Genomic DNA, 21,409 nt, shown 5'->3' with positions numbered 1-21,409 from the left:
TTATTCAATATTGGAGAATCCCTTCATGTAGAATCAGTCAGTGGAGAGTAAAAAAAAATTGAAATGGGTTTTGGAGAGTTTACTCGTGTAGAGTCAAGTTTTTATTTAAGATCGAAGAATCCATTCGTGTAGAATCGGTCAGTAGAGAGTAAAAAAATTGTATCAATCTTTGGAGAGTTTCTCTGCGTAGAGTCAGTTCGCGTAGGATTCTAACTTTGTAATTTATTTAGTTTTGTAGAGTTTTGCTGTGTAGAGTCAGTCTGTGAAGAATCAAATATCTAACCCCTTTTTACTTATTATATTATACAGTAACTCTGTGTAGAGTCCGTCAGGTGAGAGTAAGATTGCGTTTAGAGTATTCATTTGTATAATCCACCAGGTAAAATCGGTCTTTGAAGAATCGGAAAAGGTTGAACTGAGTCCCTGCCAAATTTGTTTTATCCTAAAACAACAGAAGTTGAGTCGATATTTTGTAAAATTATGAACATTTTTTTTCCGTCCTCTTATGTAGAAATAAATTTAGAAATGAATTAGGAACTTATTTACATATATTTAAATAAACTTAATGCTTTACAAATTAGTCTTAGTTACCTTACGGACATATATTAAAAAATAAATTATCAAACTATATTGCTTTTATTTAATGAAGACATTTATTAAATATATTGGCACTGATTTCATTAAAAAAAAATTTTCCATATCTAATTACATTCTAGTTGCATAATTTACACAAATTTATTCTCTACAGAATTCAAGATTTCTATTTTCTAAAGTAGTTTTCAAACAATTTTCTCTATTATTTTTTTTTTTTATTGTCGCGACAAAAAATTTTAGAAAAAATATGTAATAATATGAAAAGATCAAACAATGTTTAAAACTTAATATGTACAATTTCATTCATGATATTTTTGTACCAAAAATAATTTTCATTATCAATATGTTGAAACATTAGCTTTAATTTTAATACATTGCCTAATCCACCAATGCCTAACATTCTACGGTCTACAATAAGAAAACTGCTTCCAGGTAGAAGAATTACATTATTCTCTTTTATGTTATAAATTTGTTCAATTTTTGCCCTTACATAAGGTCTACTAAATACCATTTCATACAAAATGTTTATACATCCAGGTGCTGGATAACCTCCCAATCTTATAGCAGAACCTGCATTTGGTGAAGCTTGTGTAAATTTTTGCAAAGTAATGTTATTTTGAGTAGAAAATAATTTGGCAATTGCAATTGGTTTAGTTTCGACTTTAAATAATTTTAAGTCGAACTCCCCCTCCGGATCGTCTGACTGTCTTATAGCTAATTTATATAATGCAATTTTCATCAGTTTTGCTTCTTGAGTATCTCTTGTTATTCTTGTGTATCCGGTTGTCGCATAATTTTGTATTGCATAGTAATCATGAAATGCAACAGAATAACTTGCTTTCTGTTGATTATACTCTTTAATTATATTTTTTAACGGTGCTTCTTCCTCAATTTGACGTCTTTCTGCTTTTGAGTAAAGAGCATTGATTCTAAATTCACCATCAAAATTTGATATATCATGTTCTTCAAAACGTGAGTCGTATTTTAATTTTTTTAAAAGATCAGAATTCTCAATTTTATAGATTCTACTCCAAAGAGGTGCTTCAAAGGAATTGTTTTTTAGCCAATCATTGATAAAATGCGTTAGAGCCAATTTATCTGGAAATGTGAATTTGTCAAACACGTTGCGTATCCGTTCTTCAGGAATATTTGTCTTGTTTGTAATCAATTTTATCGTTTCTTCTTCATATGTAGATTTTTCATTAAAACGTTGTTGTCTTCGGCAAATATTAATAATTTTCCAAATTTGAAGGTTCTTAATGTCATTACATTTCTCATTATAATCATCAGCTTGAATTGGTATTCCAGAAAACATAAGTTTAGTAGGTCTACGCCAAAGTTTACTATTAATTTCATACATAGAATGATCAGGTTCAGGTTTAAAACTTACATTATTTAATGCAATATATTTTTTTATTGCGTTTTCTGTGTCTCCTTGTGTAAATAATCTTTCATCTTTTAATTCGTAACCAGTTCTTAATTGTGCAATTTTTGATACATCATCAGATAGAAAAATAAACTTATAACCATAACCAGTATTACTTTGAATATTTAAAGTATTTATGAAAATTAATCGAGAATCATTTTCACCAATAGTACCAACGCTTTTGTATAAGTTTGATTTTAAAGTTGATATATTAGAGAGATTATTAATGATTGACGTAAAACTAAAATCAAACTTTTCTCTTAATGAATTAATTATTCTTTCAAGTACATTTATATCGTCTTTAGTTATAAATGTTAATTGAAAAGAAGGATCTTTTATGTGTAAACAAATATCTTCAAATAATTCAATTTTATTTAATAAATTTTTTAATGTTAATCTAGATTTTTGTTGTTCATTTAGAAATTTATGTACTGTTTTACTAATTGTAAATTTTAAAAATACTGATTTAAAATTTGTACCTAATGAAGACAGAAAATTTTGAGTACTATTGTTTATTGCTTTTAAAGATATGTCATTTTCGTATTTGAAAAAAAGTTTTATCTTATTTGATTTACAAATATTCCCGTAATTAGTTCCAGACGTATCTATTAAACATGGATAATATGGCACTAATGATAAACCAAATTCTTTCCACCAATCATTTTTTAACTCATTTTTCTCCTGATAATTTCCTAAAAAATTTAAATATAACTCTAATCGCGACTTTTTATAATTTACAAAGTTCTCAATAAATAAAGAAAAATTTTCTTCAGCTGTTTTTAAAATTTTATATGTCGTCGTATTGAATAATTTTTCAATATGTAACATAGTTCCTTCTTTCAAAATTTGTGAATTATCAATTGCATTGCTTAATATAACGTTGTAATCTTCTGTTTTTAAAAGATAATAATTTTCACTTACATTATCAGGAAAACTAAATTCTAGAAGGTCATAAGATAAATATTCTGCTTTTAAAAAATCACCATGTTCTTCTAAATGGTTAGGCAGTAGTAATTTTATAATAACTTTAACATGTTCAAGATTCTCTATTAGTGATTTTGGAAATGCCTCTTGAACCAATTGAAAATTAAATTTCTTATATAATTCGATTAAACTGTTGAGTTGATTCTTAAAAGACTCATTTGGATCGGGTAAACGTTTGTCTATTACACAATAAAAAGATTTGGGATAATGCAAATAAAATAAAAATCCAGAATCTCTTTCTTCTTTATCTAAATGCGAACAATATTCATCCATGAAAGTTTTAGCCAATGCTACCTTACTTTGAAAACTAGAGAGTGCCGCGTGCATTTTTAACGTGTAGTCATTATTTAATTTGACTTTAATGTCATTGGAAGCCTTAATTATAAATTGAAATAAATGTTCATAAGCTGTCTGCCAGAAAACTGATTCTGAAATTAAATTTGCCATGTTTTCATATTCAAATAAATATTTTGAATTAAAAACATAATACGTTAAAGCTGGAAGGGCAAAAGATTTTAAAATTTCGAAATTCTTCTGATCAGTAAAAATTAATTTTTCAATGACATGTCCAGTTATTAAGTATTGATCAAATAAATTATCCTCAGTTGGATTTGCGACATTGTTTTCGAATTTAATATAATTGTTGGTATTTATTCTACCAGCTCGAAGAAACATTGAACCAGCTTGTGCATAAATATAATCAATAGACAATAAACTAAGATTGACTTTTGGTATAGGAAAAAGAGGTAAGATTATGTCGTTATATATTCTACCTACTGCTAGAAAACTAAGAGTTGAACTATCCCCATATTCATTTTCAAAAGACGCATTTTCAAGATCTAATATTATCCTATTCAATACTACTTGTATTTGTAAGTTTTCTGCTTGACGAAAAATATTAGCCAAAAAACCATAAATATTTCCATATTTGTGAAATACTAGAGAACTAATAATGTGGTCAAACATAACATTAACAAAAGTAACATCAACGTATTCGTCATCTTTCGCTCCATAGAGATCGCTTCCTTTTAACAATTCTCTAATTAATTCACCTTTTTTGAATGTATTATTCTCATAGTCTTGTATATATTCATAAAGTGCATTAATAATTGGAATTTGTTTATTTTGATCAATTTCTGATAGGTAATTTTCAATAAATAAAAAATCACTCAGTATGTTTAAATAACTAAAAATAGGTATAAGCTGTAACGTTTCTAGTGGATTTTTAAAGTTATCCATTCTTCACAGTTGAGTTTGAATAATTTTTCATTTGTATTTACAACTAAATATTTTTTTCCTTACAATATATCAAGTTTCTTTAATCATTCAGTGTAAAATACTAATAGTTTAACAATTGGTAATATGCCTTAACTCTGAGTGAACGTTTACTTCATTATTTTAATATTTTAGTTTTTCTTTTGTTATTGATGTCACTGTCGTTGGTTTCCATAAAATAGACATGGTTTACTGTAATTCAATTATTATCTGTAAAATGATATACTTTGTTATTGAATAATTAGTATTAATCTTATTAAATTTAAATTAACATAAAGTTAAACAAAACTACTAAAACAATAACTGAAGGATTAATTTTAAAAAAGTGTATTTTTAACACAAAAGTTCGCCTTATAGTGTTTCCATAATTTATCATATTTTTCAATAGTTTTACAACCGATTTATGAAAAAAAAAATTTTTATTGAAGCTTTACACCTATTTCCCCCCTTAAGAAGTGTCACAATTTTCGCACATAAAATCCGTTTCTCATCATATTTTAGACATTTTCACAAAATTCTGAACTAATTCAATTTATATTTTAAGAATCAAGTTCTTGACAGAATTAACATTGTGGCCCTAACAATATACTACTTTTTAGATTTAATTTAGTTAAAATTAATTAATTATTAGTTAAAATCACTTTTACGTTATTGCAAAATAATTAAATTTTCTTGTAATTAGTTCAACTAGTTAAATTTGTTTATTTCTTCAGTTATTTTTTCACTGAAAACTTGTTATTTTTTACTAATTATAAGTTATTTTTTTATAAATTGCTGAAGCAGAAAGTCAGTCAAGATTTTACTGCAAATTAGTTATTTTTAACTAATTCAGATTTAGAAAGTGGAAAAGAACTAAAGTTCTACTTAAAATTTATTATTACAAGTGAACCAAATATTATGGATTGAAATAAAGGATGGAAATAACATGTTAAGAATTATGTGAAAACGTTAAATTAAAATCACTCTGTAACATTAACCAATATTATCATCTAATGAAATTTAAACCAAACTTTAAACTATGTGCTAAAATTATTATATTAACATTTTTACTTTTTAAATTATTATTATTTGAAATAATTTTTTAAAAATATTCTAAATAAATATTTATTTAATCGTTTTATTGTTTTACTTAATACGTTTTTGAAAAAATAATTTTCATGCTTAACAGAAATATTTTAATTCAATACAACAATATAGTAACATAATGTATATGGGTGAAAATTTCCCTACTGGGCCAACTAAAACTGACTTTTCAAATTTAAAATATTTTTTTTCATAATCTATTGCAGGAAGCCGTATTAAAAAGATTCCTGAAATGCGTTTTTAAAAAAATTAAATTTTTAATTATTTATTAACAATTGAATATTTTGTTACCTTTCAACTAAATTTGCAATTACTCCGTTGCTTGTTAATGAAATTTAATAAAATTTGGTGACTATATAGAAAAATTATGTCTCTTTGAAATGCAATAGAAATTTCAATTAACCTTTATTGTTTATGCAAAAAAATTGTTTATTTAATAAACAAATGAATATTTAAACTATTTCTCATATGTTTAGGAAAAAATTTCAAAAACGACATAAATCTAAACTTTCTCAACTTTAATTAAAAAAAAAAAATCTTAGTACCTTTAAAAAATGAGTGAATTACGCGAATTTGAAGAACGACGTGCAAGCGCTGGAACAGTCACGACTGCCACGCGCGACGCGCTACTACGCGTCGAAGCCTATTCTCTGTTATCGAATTATTGACTATAGAATTCTTGAATATCAAATTTTTCCTTTATTTTATTATTTAACAATCATATAACTTTTCATTACAACTGGTTGATGAGAATTTTTTCAAAAAACGAATATTCATTGAATTATTCTGCAAGTAACAGAATTAGAATCACTAGAGAAAATTTTACATTCCAATGTAAAATTTACATTAGAATGTAAAATTTTCTCTAGTGATTCTAATTTATACTAATATAATTTATACTAATACTAATTTGTCTAAATAAAAATTTGGTTTAGCGAAAATTTAATTAAATAAGAATTTGATTAAATAAAAATTAGGTTTTAATAAAAATTCAGTTAAATAAAAAATCTGAAACATAATTTTATTTACCTTGTACTATTTTTAATACACTGCACTTTTCAATAATTAGATTATTGTGTAAATATTTTATTTAATATATAGTAGTTTAAAAATATAAATAAAAATTTTCTATATGCAAATTACTATTGCGATTGAATCTTTAGGGTTAATGTGCAAACTGTTTGTCTATATATATATGTGAGTTTAAAATGTTAAAACAAAATTTTTCTTTATCTACGAACAAACTGTTTTACTAATTTTAATTTTTTATTGATACAATTGTAAAAGTAAAACTTAATATTTACTCAATACATAGATAAGAGAAGCGCACTTTTAAAATTAACATAAATTAATGTTAGGTACAATAGTACGAGTTTATATGAAATTTAGTTTTGGGATTCTTTTTGTGTTGATAATTACGAATAAAAAGTTAGATATCAGTAATTTAAAATTGAGAAAATAGAATGGCTGACTAAAATTTTTGAAAAATTTGAGTAATTACAGATTTCTACAATTTTGGTTTTTGTTTAGGTTTCATGTAGCTGACGATAATTCTGATTTCATATTTCCACATTTAAAATATACAATAATATTATTATTATTTCCAATAATACAGTCAAAAAAATTTGTCCCTCATTTTGAATTTTTAAAAATTAACTTTAGATTTGTAATAATCAGCGATCTCAAAGAACCCTCTGAGTAACAATATTGAAGCATACTTAATCGATTCAATATTCTATGAGCCAATAGTAATTAGTAGAATAAGAACCTTTTTTTTGCTATTGATCTTAAAGCATCCGGATATTCAGGATATTTAACAGACGTTCTAGGAATATCATTTGGTCTGGGGACATTCTAGGTATATTCTTTCCAGATACTTCTAGGCCGTTCGTTGGATATTCTAAAATATTAGTTGCTGTAAGGGTTATTAAGAGGACTATCTCATACAAATTTTCAAAAAAATCGATGTTTCAAAAATATTTTTTTCTTACTGTATTTGTATGTAGTAATAAGAAAAAAAATAATTATTAACATTACCGGGTACAATAACAGGCTAAAAATTAAATTAAATTCGCCATTTTGAATTTTGAAAATCTGATGTCATATTCGTAATTAGTTACCCCAAAAACATTTACATGTCCAACGTTTAGAGAAACCATTTAGAAATAACTTTGATATGACAAATCGTTAACCATAATCATTAAACGCGTTTTTCTCAAAACAATGTTCTTTGACATGGTGTGCATGATTGAAAAAAATGTATTGCACCGATCGATCAGGCTAAAATTTTCAGGACTTCTTCTACACATAAATAGCTATTGCCTGAAGTAAGATTTTAATTTTTCGTCAATATTTACCCATATTTTTAACCAACTTAAGTTGTAAAAAAGGGTTAAACAATAAAGTGGCCGCCATTTTGTATTTTCTGGTCCGTTGATTAAAATCCTAGTTCAGGCGATAGCGAGTAATCTTTATTTCAAGAAACAATTTGATTTTTTATTTCTAGATGAAACCGTTCTGAAATATCGTGCACACTATAAAAAAGTGGTGAGTTTCAACATGTGATTTATTGGCCAAAAAACTCTAAAAATAAACAAGAAACGTTTTTTATTAAAATTTAAAATGTATCTTTAAATGTACGAAAAGATAAAAAAGTTTAAAATAAAAATTTTAAAAAAAAGATTGTTTTTTACAAGACAGCCCTCTTATTAGCATATAAGTAGTTTTTTTTATTATCTTTTGCCATATTCAGAAAGACACGTGTGATTACATATTCTATTTCAAAGAAAAGATAAAGACAATATTATTACTATTTTACCATAAATAAACCAACTCCAACTAAATAAATGAACATTTAATTTATTCTAAGATATCCATATAAAATAAGCAATTTAATGAGAAAAATACTTAATTTCAAAATTCTTCAAACAATATTCAAAATTTGATATGTGCAATTTCATTCATGATATTTTTGTACCAAACATATTTTTCATTATCAATATGTTGAAACATTAGCTTTACTTTTAATACCTTGCCCAATCCACCAATGTCTAGCATTGTACGATCTACAATAAGAAAATTGGATCCAGGTAGAAGAATTACATTATTCTCTTTTATGTTATAAATTTGTTCAATTTTTGCCCTTACATAAGGTCTACTAAATACCATTTCGTACAAAATGTTTATACATCCAGGTGCTGGATAACCTCCCAATCTTATAGCAGAACCTGTATTTGGTGAAGCTTGTGTAAATTTTTGCAAAGTAATGTTATTTTGAGTAGAAAATAATTTGGCAATTGCAATTGGTTTAGTTTCGACTTTAAATAATTTTAAGTCGAACTCCCCCTCCGGATCGTCTGACTGTCTTATAGCTAATTTATATAATGCAATTTTCATCAGCTTTGCTTCTTGAGTATCTCTTGTTATTCTTGTGTATCCTGTTGTCGCATAATTTTGTATTGCATAGTAATCATGAAATGCAACAGAATAACTTGCTTTCTGTTGATTATACTCTTTAATTATATTTTTTAACGGTGCTTCTTCCTCAATTTGACGTCTTTCTGCTTTTGAGTAAAGAGCACTGATTCTAAATTCGCCATCAAAATTTGATATATCATGTTTTTCAAAACGTGAGTCGTATCTTAATTTTTTTAAAAGATCAGAATTCTCAATTTCAAAGATTTTACTCCAAACAGGTGCTTCAAAGGTATTGTTATACATCCAATAATCAACAAATCGCAATAGAGTGATGTTATCAGGAAATGTGTATTTATTAAACAAGTTCCGTATCCATTCTTCAGAAATATTTATCTCATTTTTAATAAATGTTACGGCTTCATCTTCGAAGACAGATTTTTCACTCAAACGTCGTTGTCTTCGGCAAAGATTATTAAGTTTCGATTTTTCAAAATAACTAATATCATCGTTACATTTCTCATCATAATCGTCAGCTTGAATTGGTATTCCAGAAAACATAAGTTTAGTAGGTCTACGCCAAAGTTTATTATTAATTTCATACATAACATGATCAGGTTCAGGTTGAAAACTTACATTATTTAATGCAATATATTTTTTTATTGCATTTTCTGTGTCTCCTTCTGTAAATAATCTTTCATCTTTTAATTCGTAACCAGTTCTTAACTGTGCAATTTTTGATACATCGTCAGATAGAAAAATAAACTTATAACCATAACCAGTGTCACTTTGATTGTATAAGGTGTTTACGAAAATTAAACGAGTATTGTTTTCACCAACAGTACCAATGCTTTTGAAATAATTTGATTTTAAGGTTTTTATCTTATAAAGACTATTTATGGTAGAATTAATTTTAAAATCTGTCTTTTCTCTTAAAGATTTAATTATTATTTCAAATACACTTATTCTGTCTTCTGTTATAAATGTCAACTGAAATGCAGGATCTTTTATGTGTAAACAAATATCCTCAAATAATTCAATTTTATTTAATACATTTCTTATTGTCAGCCTAGATTTTTGCTGTTTATTTAGAATGTCATCTATTGTTTCAGAAATTGCATTTTTCAAAAATACTGATTTGATAGTTGTACCTAATGAAGATAGAAAAGATTGTGATTTATTGTTGATTGCTTTTGAACATACGTTATTTTGGTATTTGTAAAAAAATTGTTCTTTACCTAGCACACAAATATTCCCATAACTTGTTCCAGACGTATTTGATAAACAAGGATAATATGGCACTAATGACAAACCAAATTCTTTCCACCAATCACTTTTTATATTCTCACTTTCTTCTTGACAATTGTCTAAAATTTCTAACTGAGTTTGTAATCGCGATTTTTTATAATTTATTAAGTTCTGGTAAAATACAGCAATATTTTCGTCAGCTGTTTTTAAGATAATAGGTGTCGCAACACTGAATACTTTTTCAAAATGTAATCTAATATCTTCTGCAAAAATGTCTTCATTATCGGTGTATTTGATTAATGTTGCGTTGTAATCTTCTCGTTTTAAAATATAGTATTCAAAACTTATATTTTTAGGGAAAAAAAATTCTAAAATATCATAAGGTAAATGTTTTGACTCATCAAAATCATTATATAACACTGTATTGTTAGGAATTAACAATCTTATAACAACTGTCATAAGATCTAGTTGCTCCATTAGAGATTTTGAAATGGTCTTTTCCACTAATTGCAATTCATATGTTTTATATACTTCGGTAATGTTATTAATTTTACTTTTAGCATATTCATTTAGATTAGGTTGATTCCTTCTATATTGACAGTAGAAGGATTTAGGATAAGATGTATAAAGTGAAAATTTAAAATTGTTGTATTTCTCCACGAAAGATTTGATCAATGCGTTAGTACTTTGAAAACTAGAAAGTGCCATGTTCATTTTGTATGTGTAATCAGAATGTAATTCAACATTAATGTTTTTAAAAGCTCTAGTTGTATATTGAAATAAATGTTGATAAGCTGTCTGCCAGAAATCAGATTCTGAAATAAATTCTGCCATGTTTTCATAGTCAAATAAATATTTTGAATTAAAAACGTAATACATTAGAGCTGGAAGAGCAAAAGCTTTAGACATTTGAAAATTATTCTCATCAGTTAAGATTAATTTTTCAATTACATGTCCTGTTATTAAGTATTGTTGAAATAAATTATTCTCAGTTGTATTTGTATCACTGCTTCCGAATTTAATGTAATTGTTTGTATCTATTCTACCAGCTCGAAGAAACATTGAACCAGCTTGGGCATAAATATAATCAATAGACAATAACCTAAGATTGTCTTTTGGAATAGGAAACATAGGAATTATTATGTCGTTATGTATTCTTTTCAGTGATAAAGAACTGAGTTTTGACCTGTCGCCATATACGTTTTCAAAAGATGCATTTTCAAGACTTAACGTTATCGCATCTAATACTGTTTTTATTTGTAAATTGTTTACTTTATGAAAAATATTAGCTAAAAAACCATAAATATTTCCATATTTGTGAAATACTAGAGAACTAATAATGTGGTCAAACATAACATTAACAAAAGTGGCTTCAACATATTCGTCATCTTTTGCTCCATAAAGATCGCTGCCTTTTAACAATTCTCTAATTAATTTACCTTTCTTGAATGTATTATTCTCATAGTCTTGTATATATTCATAAAGTGCATTTACAATTGGAATTTCTTTATTTTGATCAGTTTCTGACAAGTAATTTTCAATGTATAAAAAATCACTTAGTATGTTTAAATAACTGAAAATAGGTATGAGATGTACCGTTTCTAGTGGATTTTTAAATGTATCCATTGTTCTCAGTTAAATTTCATTAGTGTACAATTTATATTTGCAAGTGAATATTTTTTTGCTTGCAGAATATCGAATTTTTATAATCATTCAGTGTAAGGTACTAATAGTCTTACAATTGGTATTATGAAACTATTTTACTTTTTATTTTGTTATTGATGTCAATGTCGTTGGTTTTCATAAAAGATACATCTTTTAATGAAATTCAATTATTATCTGCAAAATGATATACTTAGTTACTAATTATAAGTTATTTTTTTATTAATTGCTGAAGCAAAAAGTCAGCCAAGATTTTACTACAAATAAGTTATTTTTAACTAATTCAGATTTAGAAAGTGAAAAAGAACTAAAGTTTTATTATCATCCAATGATATTTAAACCAAATTTTAAATTATGAGCTAAAATTATATATATGGGGTAAAATTTCAGTAGCGAACTAAGTGAAAAAAATTTGAATTTTTTAAAAAAAAGTTTTGCACCATTCGAAAGAGCAGGAAAAAACCTTTCGAAAACATATAGGAAAAATTTTTCTTTTTCTTTCTGTTTAAAAGTTACAAGTCTTCAAAAATTCACTGTTTAAATTTTTCAAAAAAGTTCAACCCCCTCCCTCTCCGACAGTTTTTGAAAAAACCGAACAATACTTTGTGGTTAAATTACTTACCCCTACGGCTAAACTATGTGCAAGTTACAGCCCGATCCGATCAACTTTTTTTTTCACTTAGTTCGCTACAGGAATTTTACCCCATATATATCCATATATTATAATTATGATAATTTTGAAAAATTCAATAACTTTGGATAGAATTTACATTATTTGCTATTAACCCCTTCACTGTCAGCGATACATACGCTGTGTCATGAGAAATTAGGGGCCCAAACTGTCAGCGACAATTTGTGTCGTGATCATCTTAACACAAAATAAATAAAATTTTCTATTTAAATTGTAAAATAAATTCTTTTATACCATTATTCGCACACTACAGGTATCAATGGTATTTTTTTTATGAAATAATTAAGTAATTATTTATTATTTTTAACTAATAAACAATTAAAAAACAATAAAAAATCACAAAAAAATATTTTTTTTTTAATTCAGAGACTTCAAAAACCCTTATATACTAAGTTTCATAAAAAATTTGTCGACAAGAATTTGCTGAACATTTTGGGACCACAGTATTAATTTTTTCTCTAACAGTGAAGGGGTTAAAACATATGTTTTTAATTAAAAAAGAATTTGGCACATTTCGGAAGAGCCCCTACTGAAAATCCCTGTACAAGATCTTGTACAATTTCCTGTACAGGATCAGCAACTGAACTTGTACAAGTTCTGACCAGTTCCTGTACAGGAAAATGCATACGAATTTGGAACAAGTTCATGTGTGAGAAAGAAAGATACTTGTACAAGAAAATGTACATGATCTTGTACAATTTCATGTATAAGTACTTGTACATGAACACGTCCATGTTCTTGCACATGTTAATTCATGTTTTTCTATACTAAAAATTAAAAACTTCAAAGGCTGCGCAATAGTTTACTTTAACCTTTACAGCTGCGCAATAGTTTTTAGCATGCACACAGAAAAAACTTGGACTCATTTTTGTTGCAACTGATTTTCTTTTGGGTATCGAAATGAGTATGGGACAAACTTCATGTTATTCAAAATGATATTGGCTGGAATTTCAGATTTCTAAGTTGGCATCATAAGCAGAGTAATTTTGTATTTCAATTATTGTTTCTAATATTTCAACAACACCAGAAAGATTATTTTGACCAGTACGAATATTTAGAAGTTTTTAAATAAAAATTATTTATTATTATTTACGTAGATAATAATTAATTTCATAAGTTTTTAAATTTACCGCTATTATTTAAGTTGGCAGTACCGTTCCTGTTGTCAAAACACATGTTTTCATTTTTCTAACCTAAAAACATATTTCCTTTATTATTTTATTACGCGATTACAAGCAATTTTTAATCAAATATATTAAGTCTAGCGTGTTATTTACTTCTTTGTAATTATTATATTTCATGTTTTTGTGTAAAATTATTCGTTATTTCACAATATTTTTCCATTTTTCTTTTTCTCAAAATGAAACTTGCCTGTTTCATTTTGATACTTTTACCTTAGAACTCGAAATGAGACAACCAGTTTCATTTTTGTTGCGAATCAAATTGAGTATAGAATCTATACTCAATTTGAATTCAGGTTTTTTCTGTGCATGAGTTACGAATCTTAGTGGTCAAAAATTATCAAAATCTCAAATTTTATTAAAAAAAAAAAAATTTTACACCTATACATGTGCAAGAACATGAACGTGTTCATGCACAAGTACTTATACCTGAAATTGTACAAGATCATGTACATTTTCTTGTACAAGTATCTTCCTTGTACAAGATCTTGCACTAGATCTTGTACAAGATCTCACACATGAACTTGTTCTAAATTCGTATGCATTTTCCTGTACAGGAACTGGTCAGAACTTGTACAAGTTTAGTTGCTGATCCTGTACAGGAAATTGTACAAGATCTTATACAGGGATTTTCAGTAGGGAGATGGCCAATTGCCTTTTTTTAGAAACATTAATTTTGAAATTGTTATCATTGCAATATTATAAATTATAAATTCTACAATTACATGATTAGTCAGTCTTTTAAAATATTTTTTGTAATAATTATTTGTATCGTTAATTAACTGTAAAAAAACTATTTTCTGATTAATAAATAATTTTTAAGACATGAATACTTATGCCGAATACGATTTATTGAAATCACAATTGACACACATATAACTGACCCTTATTTTACCCTTCACGCTTACTTTTTTCTAGTCGACAAATTTTTATGAAAATATACAAGAGTTTTTTAGATCTCTGAATTCAAATATGACGTGAAAAAAAATTTCTAAATGGCGGCTCCAATATGGCGGACATTTGTTTCAAAATTTATCATATATTTGCTTGAATCTGTCAATATTTATAGATATAAAATTTTGTTTGTTTCATGAAATCTGTTATGTCCTGTGTCATTTTTAAAAATTCGCGCATTCACGGAGAGAAATAGATGGTAAGAATTTATGATCTTAGGATGGTAAAAAGTAGATGTTATCCGGTACCATCATTATGCTACTCGATGCTATCAAAGATGTTACAAAAAGTATGGTTATGTTACCTACTACAATCAAGACGTTACTCCGTACAATCTAGATTGTTACTGATAGAATCTAGATTGCTGTCTGTATATATGTAAGATCAAATATGGTACCTGGTACTATCTAGATAGTACCCCGTACCATCTATTTCTCTCCGTGTTGAAATTGAAAGTTCTGTCCGTAAGGTAGTGTAGGGAAAGTTTAATTCATTCACGGAAGACCGCAAATAGAAAATCGGATATCATATTTGTAATATACGACCCCGAAAACACATCCGAGTAACAAATTTTAAGTGAATTTGCGATGAATTTTTACAAAACTTGTCCGCCACATTGGATCCATCATTCTGAATTTTGAAAATCTGACTTCGGATTCGGAATCAGCGACCCCTAAAACCCCCAAATGGTGACTTTCAAGCAAATATGATTAATTATGAAAAAAAAATCGGCCATATTGGATCCGCCATTTTGAATTTTTATAATCTGACTTCAAATTTGGAATCAGCGACCCCAAAAACTTCCGAGTGGTGAGTTTCATTAAATTCCAACCACTGGATTTCTCGGGAGCACGAAAGAGTTAACAAAGAATTTAAATTTTGAATTGAATTTTGAATTTTTTATCATGATGAGGAAGCTAAATGGTCATGAAATGAATCATTTTTCAACTTATTTATTTAATCGTTTACAAAAAAATGACGTTATTATTATTTAAAAGTTAAAATTAGTTTTGATATTAACTTAAAAGTTATGTAAAATTCTATTTAATTAACAAAAATATCTTTAGCAATATTAAATGCTTCTATTTCGAAAGTATTTATGCTGTAGAATTTGTAAAACATTGTGAGTTTTGTTGTATACGTTTTTGAAAAAATAATTTTCATGCTTGACAGAAATATTTTAATTCAATAGAACAATATAGTAACATAATGTATATACAATACAATACAATATATAATAATTTCGAGGGGAAAAAAATGCTTTACTTTTGAAGCTGATGATTACTAAATAGTTAGGTACAATAGAAACAGTATATGAAAAAGAAAATTTGAAACATAATTTTATTTACCTTGTACTATTTTTAATACACTGCAGTTTTCAATAATTAGATTATTGTATAAATATTTTATTTAATAGATAGTAGTTTAAAAAATATATTATTTTATATATATGCAAATTACTATTGCGATCGAATCTTCAGGGTTAATGTGCAAACTGGAAGTATATAGACGTGAGTTAAAAATGTTAAGATAAAATTTTTTTTTACTTACGAACAAAAATTTTTACCATGTTTATCGTTTTATTGATACAATTGAAACAATAAAACTTAATATTTACTCAGTACATAGATAAGAAAAGCGCAATTTTAAAATTAACATAAATTTGTGGAAGGCACAATAGTTTTTAATTTTACAAAGAAAATTATAAATACAGTTTATGAAAAATTTAAACAATGTACGTGTTCATATGAAATTTAGTATTATTTATTTCTTAGTATTTCATAGTATTTCTATAAAACTTGGTTTTTGTTTAGGTTTTAGGTAGCTTAAGATCAATCTTATTTTAGATTTTTACAATTAAAAACAACGGATCCAAAAAAACAAAAAAAAAAAATTGGTCCCCCATTTAAAATTTTTAAAAATTGAATTTAGACATTCTGGGTATATCCAAATTTCTAGATACTTTTAGGACGTTTGTAAGATATTCTGAAATATTAGTTGCTCTTAGGGTTATTAAGAACATATAAATTATATTTATTGTCTTTTGTCATATTCAGAAAGGCACGTGTGATTATATTTTCTATTTTAAGGAAAAGATAACGACAATATTATTACTATTTTACCATAAATAAACTAACTCCAACTAAATACATAAACATTTAATTTATTCAATATCTATATAAAATAAGCATTTTATTGCGAAGAATATTTAATTTCAAAATTCTTTATACAATATTTAGAAGTTAATATGTGCAATTTCATTCATGATATTTTTGTACCAAAAAGACTTTTCATCATCAATATGTTGAAACATTAGCTTTAATTTTAATACATTGCCTAATCCACCAATACCTAACATTCTACGGTCTACAATAAGAAAATTGCTTCCAGGTAGAAGAATTACATTATTCTCTTTTATGTTATAAATTTGTTCAATTTTTGCCCTTACATAAGGTCTACTAAATACCATTTCATACAAAATGTTGACACATCCAGGTGCTGGATAACCTCTCAATCTTATAGCAGAACCTGCATTTGGAGAAGCTTGTGTAAATTTTTGCAGAGTAATGTTATTTTGAGTTAAAAACATTCTGGCAATTGCAATTGGTTTAGTTTCGACTTTAAATAATTTTAAGTCGAACTCCCCCTCCGGATCGTCTGACTGCCTTATAGCTAATTTATATAATGCAATTTTCATCAGCTTTGCTTCTTGGGAATCTCTTGTTATTCTTGTGTATCCTGTTGTAGCAAAATTTCGTATCGCATAGTAATCATGAAATGCAACAGAATAACTTGCTTTCTGTTCATTGAACTCTTTAATTATATTTGATATTGGTGCTTCTTTCTCAATTAGATGTCTTTCCGCTATCGAGTAAAGACCATTGATTCTAAATTTACCATTAAAATTTGACATATCATGTTTTTCAAAACGTGAGTCGTATCTTAATTTTTTTAAAAGATCAGAATTCTCAATTTCAAAGATTTTACTCCAAACAGGTGCTTTAAAGGTATTGTTATACATCCAATAATCAACAAATTGCAATAGAGTGATGTTATCAGGAAATGTGTATTTATTAAACATGTTTCGTATCCATTCTTCAGAAATATTTGTCTTATTTTTAATAAATGTTACGGCTTCATCTTCGAAGACAGATTTTTCATTCAAACGTCGTTGTCTTCGGCAAAGATTATTAAGTATCGACTTTTCAAAATAACTAATATCATCGTTACATTTCTCATCATAATCGTCAGCTTGAATTGGTATTCCAGAAAATAAAAGTTTTTTAGGTCTACGCCAAAGTTGATTATTAATTTCATACATAGAATGATCAGGTTCAGGTTGAAAACTTACATTATTTAATGCAATATATTTTTTTATTGAGTTTTCTGTATCCCCTTGTGTAAATAATCTTTCATCTTTTAATTCGAAACCAGTTCTAAACTGTGCAATTTTTGATACATCGTCAGATAGAAAAATAAACTTAAAACCATAACCAGTGTCACTTTGATTGTATAAGGTGTTTACGAAAATTAAACGAGTATTGTTTTCACCAACAATACCAATGCTTTTGAAAGAATTTGATTTTAAGGTTTTTATCTTATAAAGACTATTTATGGTAGAATTAATTTTAAAATCTGTCTTTTCTCTTAAAGATTTAATTATTATTTCAAATACACTTATTCTGTCTTCTGTTATAAATGTCAACTGAAATGCAGGATCTTTTATGTGTAAACAAATATCTTCAAATAATTTAATTTTATTTAATACTTTTTTTATTGTGAGTCTAGATTTTTGTTGTTCATTTAGAATTTCATCTACTGTTTGAGAAATTACATTTTTTAAAAATACTGACTTTATTGTTGTACCTAATGAAGACAGAAAAGATTGTGATTTATTATTTATTGCTTTTGAACATACGTTATTTTGGTATTTGTAAAAAAATTGTTCTTTACTTAGCACACAAATATTCCCATAATTTGTTCCAGACGTATCTGATAAACAAGGATAATATGGCACTAATGACAAACCAAATTCTTTCCACCAATCACTTTTTATATTCTTACTTTCTTCTTGACAATTGTCTAAAATTTCTAACTGAGTTTGAAATCGCGATTTTTTATAATTTATTAAGTTTTGGTAAAATACAGTAATATTTTCGTCAGCTGTTTTTAAAATAATAGGTGTCGCAACACTGAATATTTTTTCAAAATGTAACCTAATGTCTTCTGCAAAAATGTCTTCATTATCAGTGTATTTGATAAATGTTGCGTTGTAATCTTCTCGTTTTAAAATATAGTATTCGAAACTAATAGTTTTAGGAAAAAAAAATTCTAAAATATCATAAGGTAAATGTTTTGATTCATTATAATCATAATGTAACACAGTATTGTTAGGAATTATCAATTTTATAACAACTGTCATAAGATCAAGTTGATCCATTAGAGATTTTGAAATGGTCTTTTCCACTAATTGCAATTCATATGTTTTATATACTTCGGTAATGTTATTAATTTTACTTTTAGCATTTTCATTTTGATTAGGTTGACTCTTTCTATATTGGCAGTGGAAGGATTTAGGATTAGCTGAATAAAGTGAAAATTTAAAATTGTTGTATTTCTCCATGACAGATTTGACCAATGCGTTACTACTTTGAAAACTAGAAAGTGCCATGTGTATTTTTAATGTGTAATCAGACTCTAACTCAACATTAATGTCATTAAAAGCTTCAGTTGTATATTGAAATAAATGTTCATAAGCTGTCTGCCAGAAATCAGATTCTGAAATAAATTCTGCCATGTTTTCATAGTCAAATAAATATTTTGAATTAAAAACGTAATACATTAGAGCTGGAAGAGCAAAAGCTTTAGACATTTGGAAATTCTTTTCATCAGTTAAGATTAATTTTTCAATTACATGTCCGGTTATTAAGTATTGTTGAAATAAATTATTCTCAGTTGTATTTGCATCACTGCTTCCGAATTTAATATAATTGTTTGTATCTATTCTACCAGCTCGAAGGAACATTGAACCAGCTTGTGCATAAATATAATCAATAGACAATAAACTACGATTGGTATTTGGTATAGGAAAAAGAGGTAATATTATGTCATTATATATTCTTGCCAGTGATAAAGAACTTAGTTTTGACCTGTCGCCGTATTCATTTTCAAAAGATGCTTTGTCAAGAGTTAACATTATCGCATCTAATACTGTTTCTATTTGTAAATTGTCTACTTCATGAAAAATTTTTGCCAAAAAGCCATAAATATTTCCATATTTGTTAAATACTAAAGAACTAATAATGTGGTCAAACATAACATTAACAAAAGTGGCTTCAACATATTCGTTATCTTTTGCTCCATAAAGATCACTGCCTTTTAACAATTCTCTAATTAATTCACCTTGTTTGAATGTATTATTCTCATAGTGTTGTATATATTCATAAAGTGCATTAATAATTGGAATTTCTTTATTTTGATCAATTTTTGACAAGTAATTTTCAATGTATAAAAAATCACTCAGTATGTTTAAATAACTAAAAATAGGTATAAGCTGTACCGTTTCTAGTGGATTTTTAAATTTATCCATTTTTCACAGTTCAGTTTTAATAGTTTTTATTTTTATTTTATAGTCTCTGAATATGTATCTTATTTAGTTTGTCAGTATTTTTTCTTTTGAATAAATCAGGCACCGTTTACTGTAATTCAACTATCTGTAAAATAATACAGTTTGTATTTAAATAAAATATAAGGTAAAACACCAATTCTCTAATTATATTATTATACCAATGACTAATTTTAATGAAATAATTTTTATGAAAATAAGAATTCTTCTTTATTTTTAATACATAAATGTGAACAAGAAGTTAAAAAAACAATTTTGTATTGAGAAAGGAATAAAAAATAAAATTTTTCCCTTGATCGTAAAATATTTTTATAAAATTTGGTAATTATTATGTTACACAATTAAGTTCACAATGTTAATTTTGTAGTGAACTTTATTTTTAAAATGTTAAATCTATTAATCTGAGATTTTGTTGAGATATTTTGTTAAATTAATTATTAAGAATCGCAGATGAATCTCAATTAATCAATTTTAAGATTAAAGTTTCCGACAAAATGAACATTGCAGACCTACTCTTTAAATTTGAATTAGTTAAAAGTGAGCTACTAATTTTTAATAAAATATCACCATTTGATTTATTTAAATTTTTTTTCTTAAGTTTTAGTAAAAAATTACTAAAAATTAGTAGCTCACTTTTCACTAATTCAGATTTAGAGAGTAACAATCACAATTTGTTAAATTCTTTTTATTATTAGCAATTATTATCTTTTCTAAAATAACAAGTAAAAAGAAAAATATTTCATATATAAAAAGGTAAAAATAGAATTAAGACATTTTTGGATTTTTTTTCAAGATTGAGAAAATACTTTACTTAAAATTTACAAATTATAGTTATTAAATAATTAAGTATTAAAGAATAGAAAATGAAAAAATGGAACATATTTTTATATACCTGGTATTGTTTGTAAAACGTTGCAGGTTTAAATAATTAGGTTATTGGGTTATTAATTTACTTTATAGAGAAAATTTAAAACTTATATTATTACTTATTAATTGTCATCTAAACTTGAGGATTATTGAGCACAGTGGATGTACTTATATACGTGACATGTTTTAATAAAGTTTTTATTTATCTACAAATAAAATATGTTTTATTATACCTATCGTTTTATTGATACAATTGAAAAAGTAAAATTTAATTTTTGTACATAGATAACAATGTTGAAATTAACAAAAATTTAGTGGAATTTTATAATAGATTTTTGTTTTTCGAAAAAAATTTTAAATTGAAATGTTAAAGACGTTTTTAATTTTTTCGCTACTTGGTTAAT

The 21,409-nt window shown here is 26.1% G+C and overlaps 3 protein-coding genes across 6 annotated transcripts; all 3 read right to left on the bottom strand.

Annotated features, from left to right (window-relative positions):
* Positions 1-676: 676 nt before the first annotated feature.
* On the bottom strand, positions 677-6,530 carry LOC127280332 (uncharacterized). 3 transcript variants are annotated; one of them, XM_051303247.1, is made up of 3 exons: positions 6,392-6,505; positions 5,908-6,148; positions 677-4,489 (listed from the first exon to the last, which is right to left on the bottom strand). In XM_051303247.1, the coding sequence occupies exon 3, from the start codon at positions 4,241-4,243 to the stop codon at positions 872-874; it is 3,372 nt and encodes a 1,123-aa protein (XP_051159204.1). In that variant the 5' UTR covers positions 4,244-4,489; positions 5,908-6,148; positions 6,392-6,505; the 3' UTR covers positions 677-871. The 3 variants fall into 3 exon arrangements, with proteins under 3 accessions (XP_051159204.1, XP_051159205.1, XP_051159206.1); XM_051303248.1 differs by lacking the exon at positions 5,908-6,148 and having other exon boundaries at positions 6,392-6,530; XM_051303249.1 differs by lacking the exons at positions 5,908-6,148; positions 6,392-6,505 and adding an exon at positions 5,654-5,795.
* Positions 6,531-8,205: 1,675 nt separating this feature from the next.
* On the bottom strand, positions 8,206-16,012 carry LOC127280340 (uncharacterized). 2 transcript variants are annotated; one of them, XM_051303265.1, is made up of 3 exons: positions 15,862-16,012; positions 10,015-11,863; positions 8,206-9,927 (listed from the first exon to the last, which is right to left on the bottom strand). In XM_051303265.1, exons 2-3 carry the CDS (start codon positions 11,648-11,650, stop codon positions 8,297-8,299), a joined length of 3,267 nt encoding a protein of 1,088 aa, XP_051159222.1. In that variant the 5' UTR covers positions 11,651-11,863; positions 15,862-16,012; the 3' UTR covers positions 8,206-8,296. The 2 variants fall into 2 exon arrangements, with proteins under 2 accessions (XP_051159222.1, XP_051159221.1); XM_051303264.1 differs by having other exon boundaries at positions 8,206-11,863.
* Positions 16,013-16,660: 648 nt separating this feature from the next.
* On the bottom strand, positions 16,661-21,167 carry LOC127280341 (uncharacterized). Its single transcript, XM_051303266.1, has 2 exons — positions 21,031-21,167; positions 16,661-20,226 (listed from the first exon to the last, which is right to left on the bottom strand). The coding sequence occupies exon 2, from the start codon at positions 20,100-20,102 to the stop codon at positions 16,749-16,751; it is 3,354 nt and encodes a 1,117-aa protein (XP_051159223.1). The 5' UTR covers positions 20,103-20,226; positions 21,031-21,167; the 3' UTR covers positions 16,661-16,748.
* Between the last annotated feature and the right edge of the window lie 242 nt (positions 21,168-21,409).

The sequence above is a fragment of the Leptopilina boulardi genome, unplaced genomic scaffold (genome assembly GCF_019393585.1).
Source record: "Leptopilina boulardi isolate dan_hultmark-lab unplaced genomic scaffold, ZJU_Lbou_2.1 LbouV2_237, whole genome shotgun sequence".
Lineage (NCBI taxonomy): Eukaryota > Metazoa > Arthropoda > Insecta > Hymenoptera > Figitidae > Leptopilina > Leptopilina boulardi.
The sequence above is the reverse complement of the archived record's forward strand: the minus strand, read 5'-3'. Positions and strand labels throughout refer to the sequence as shown.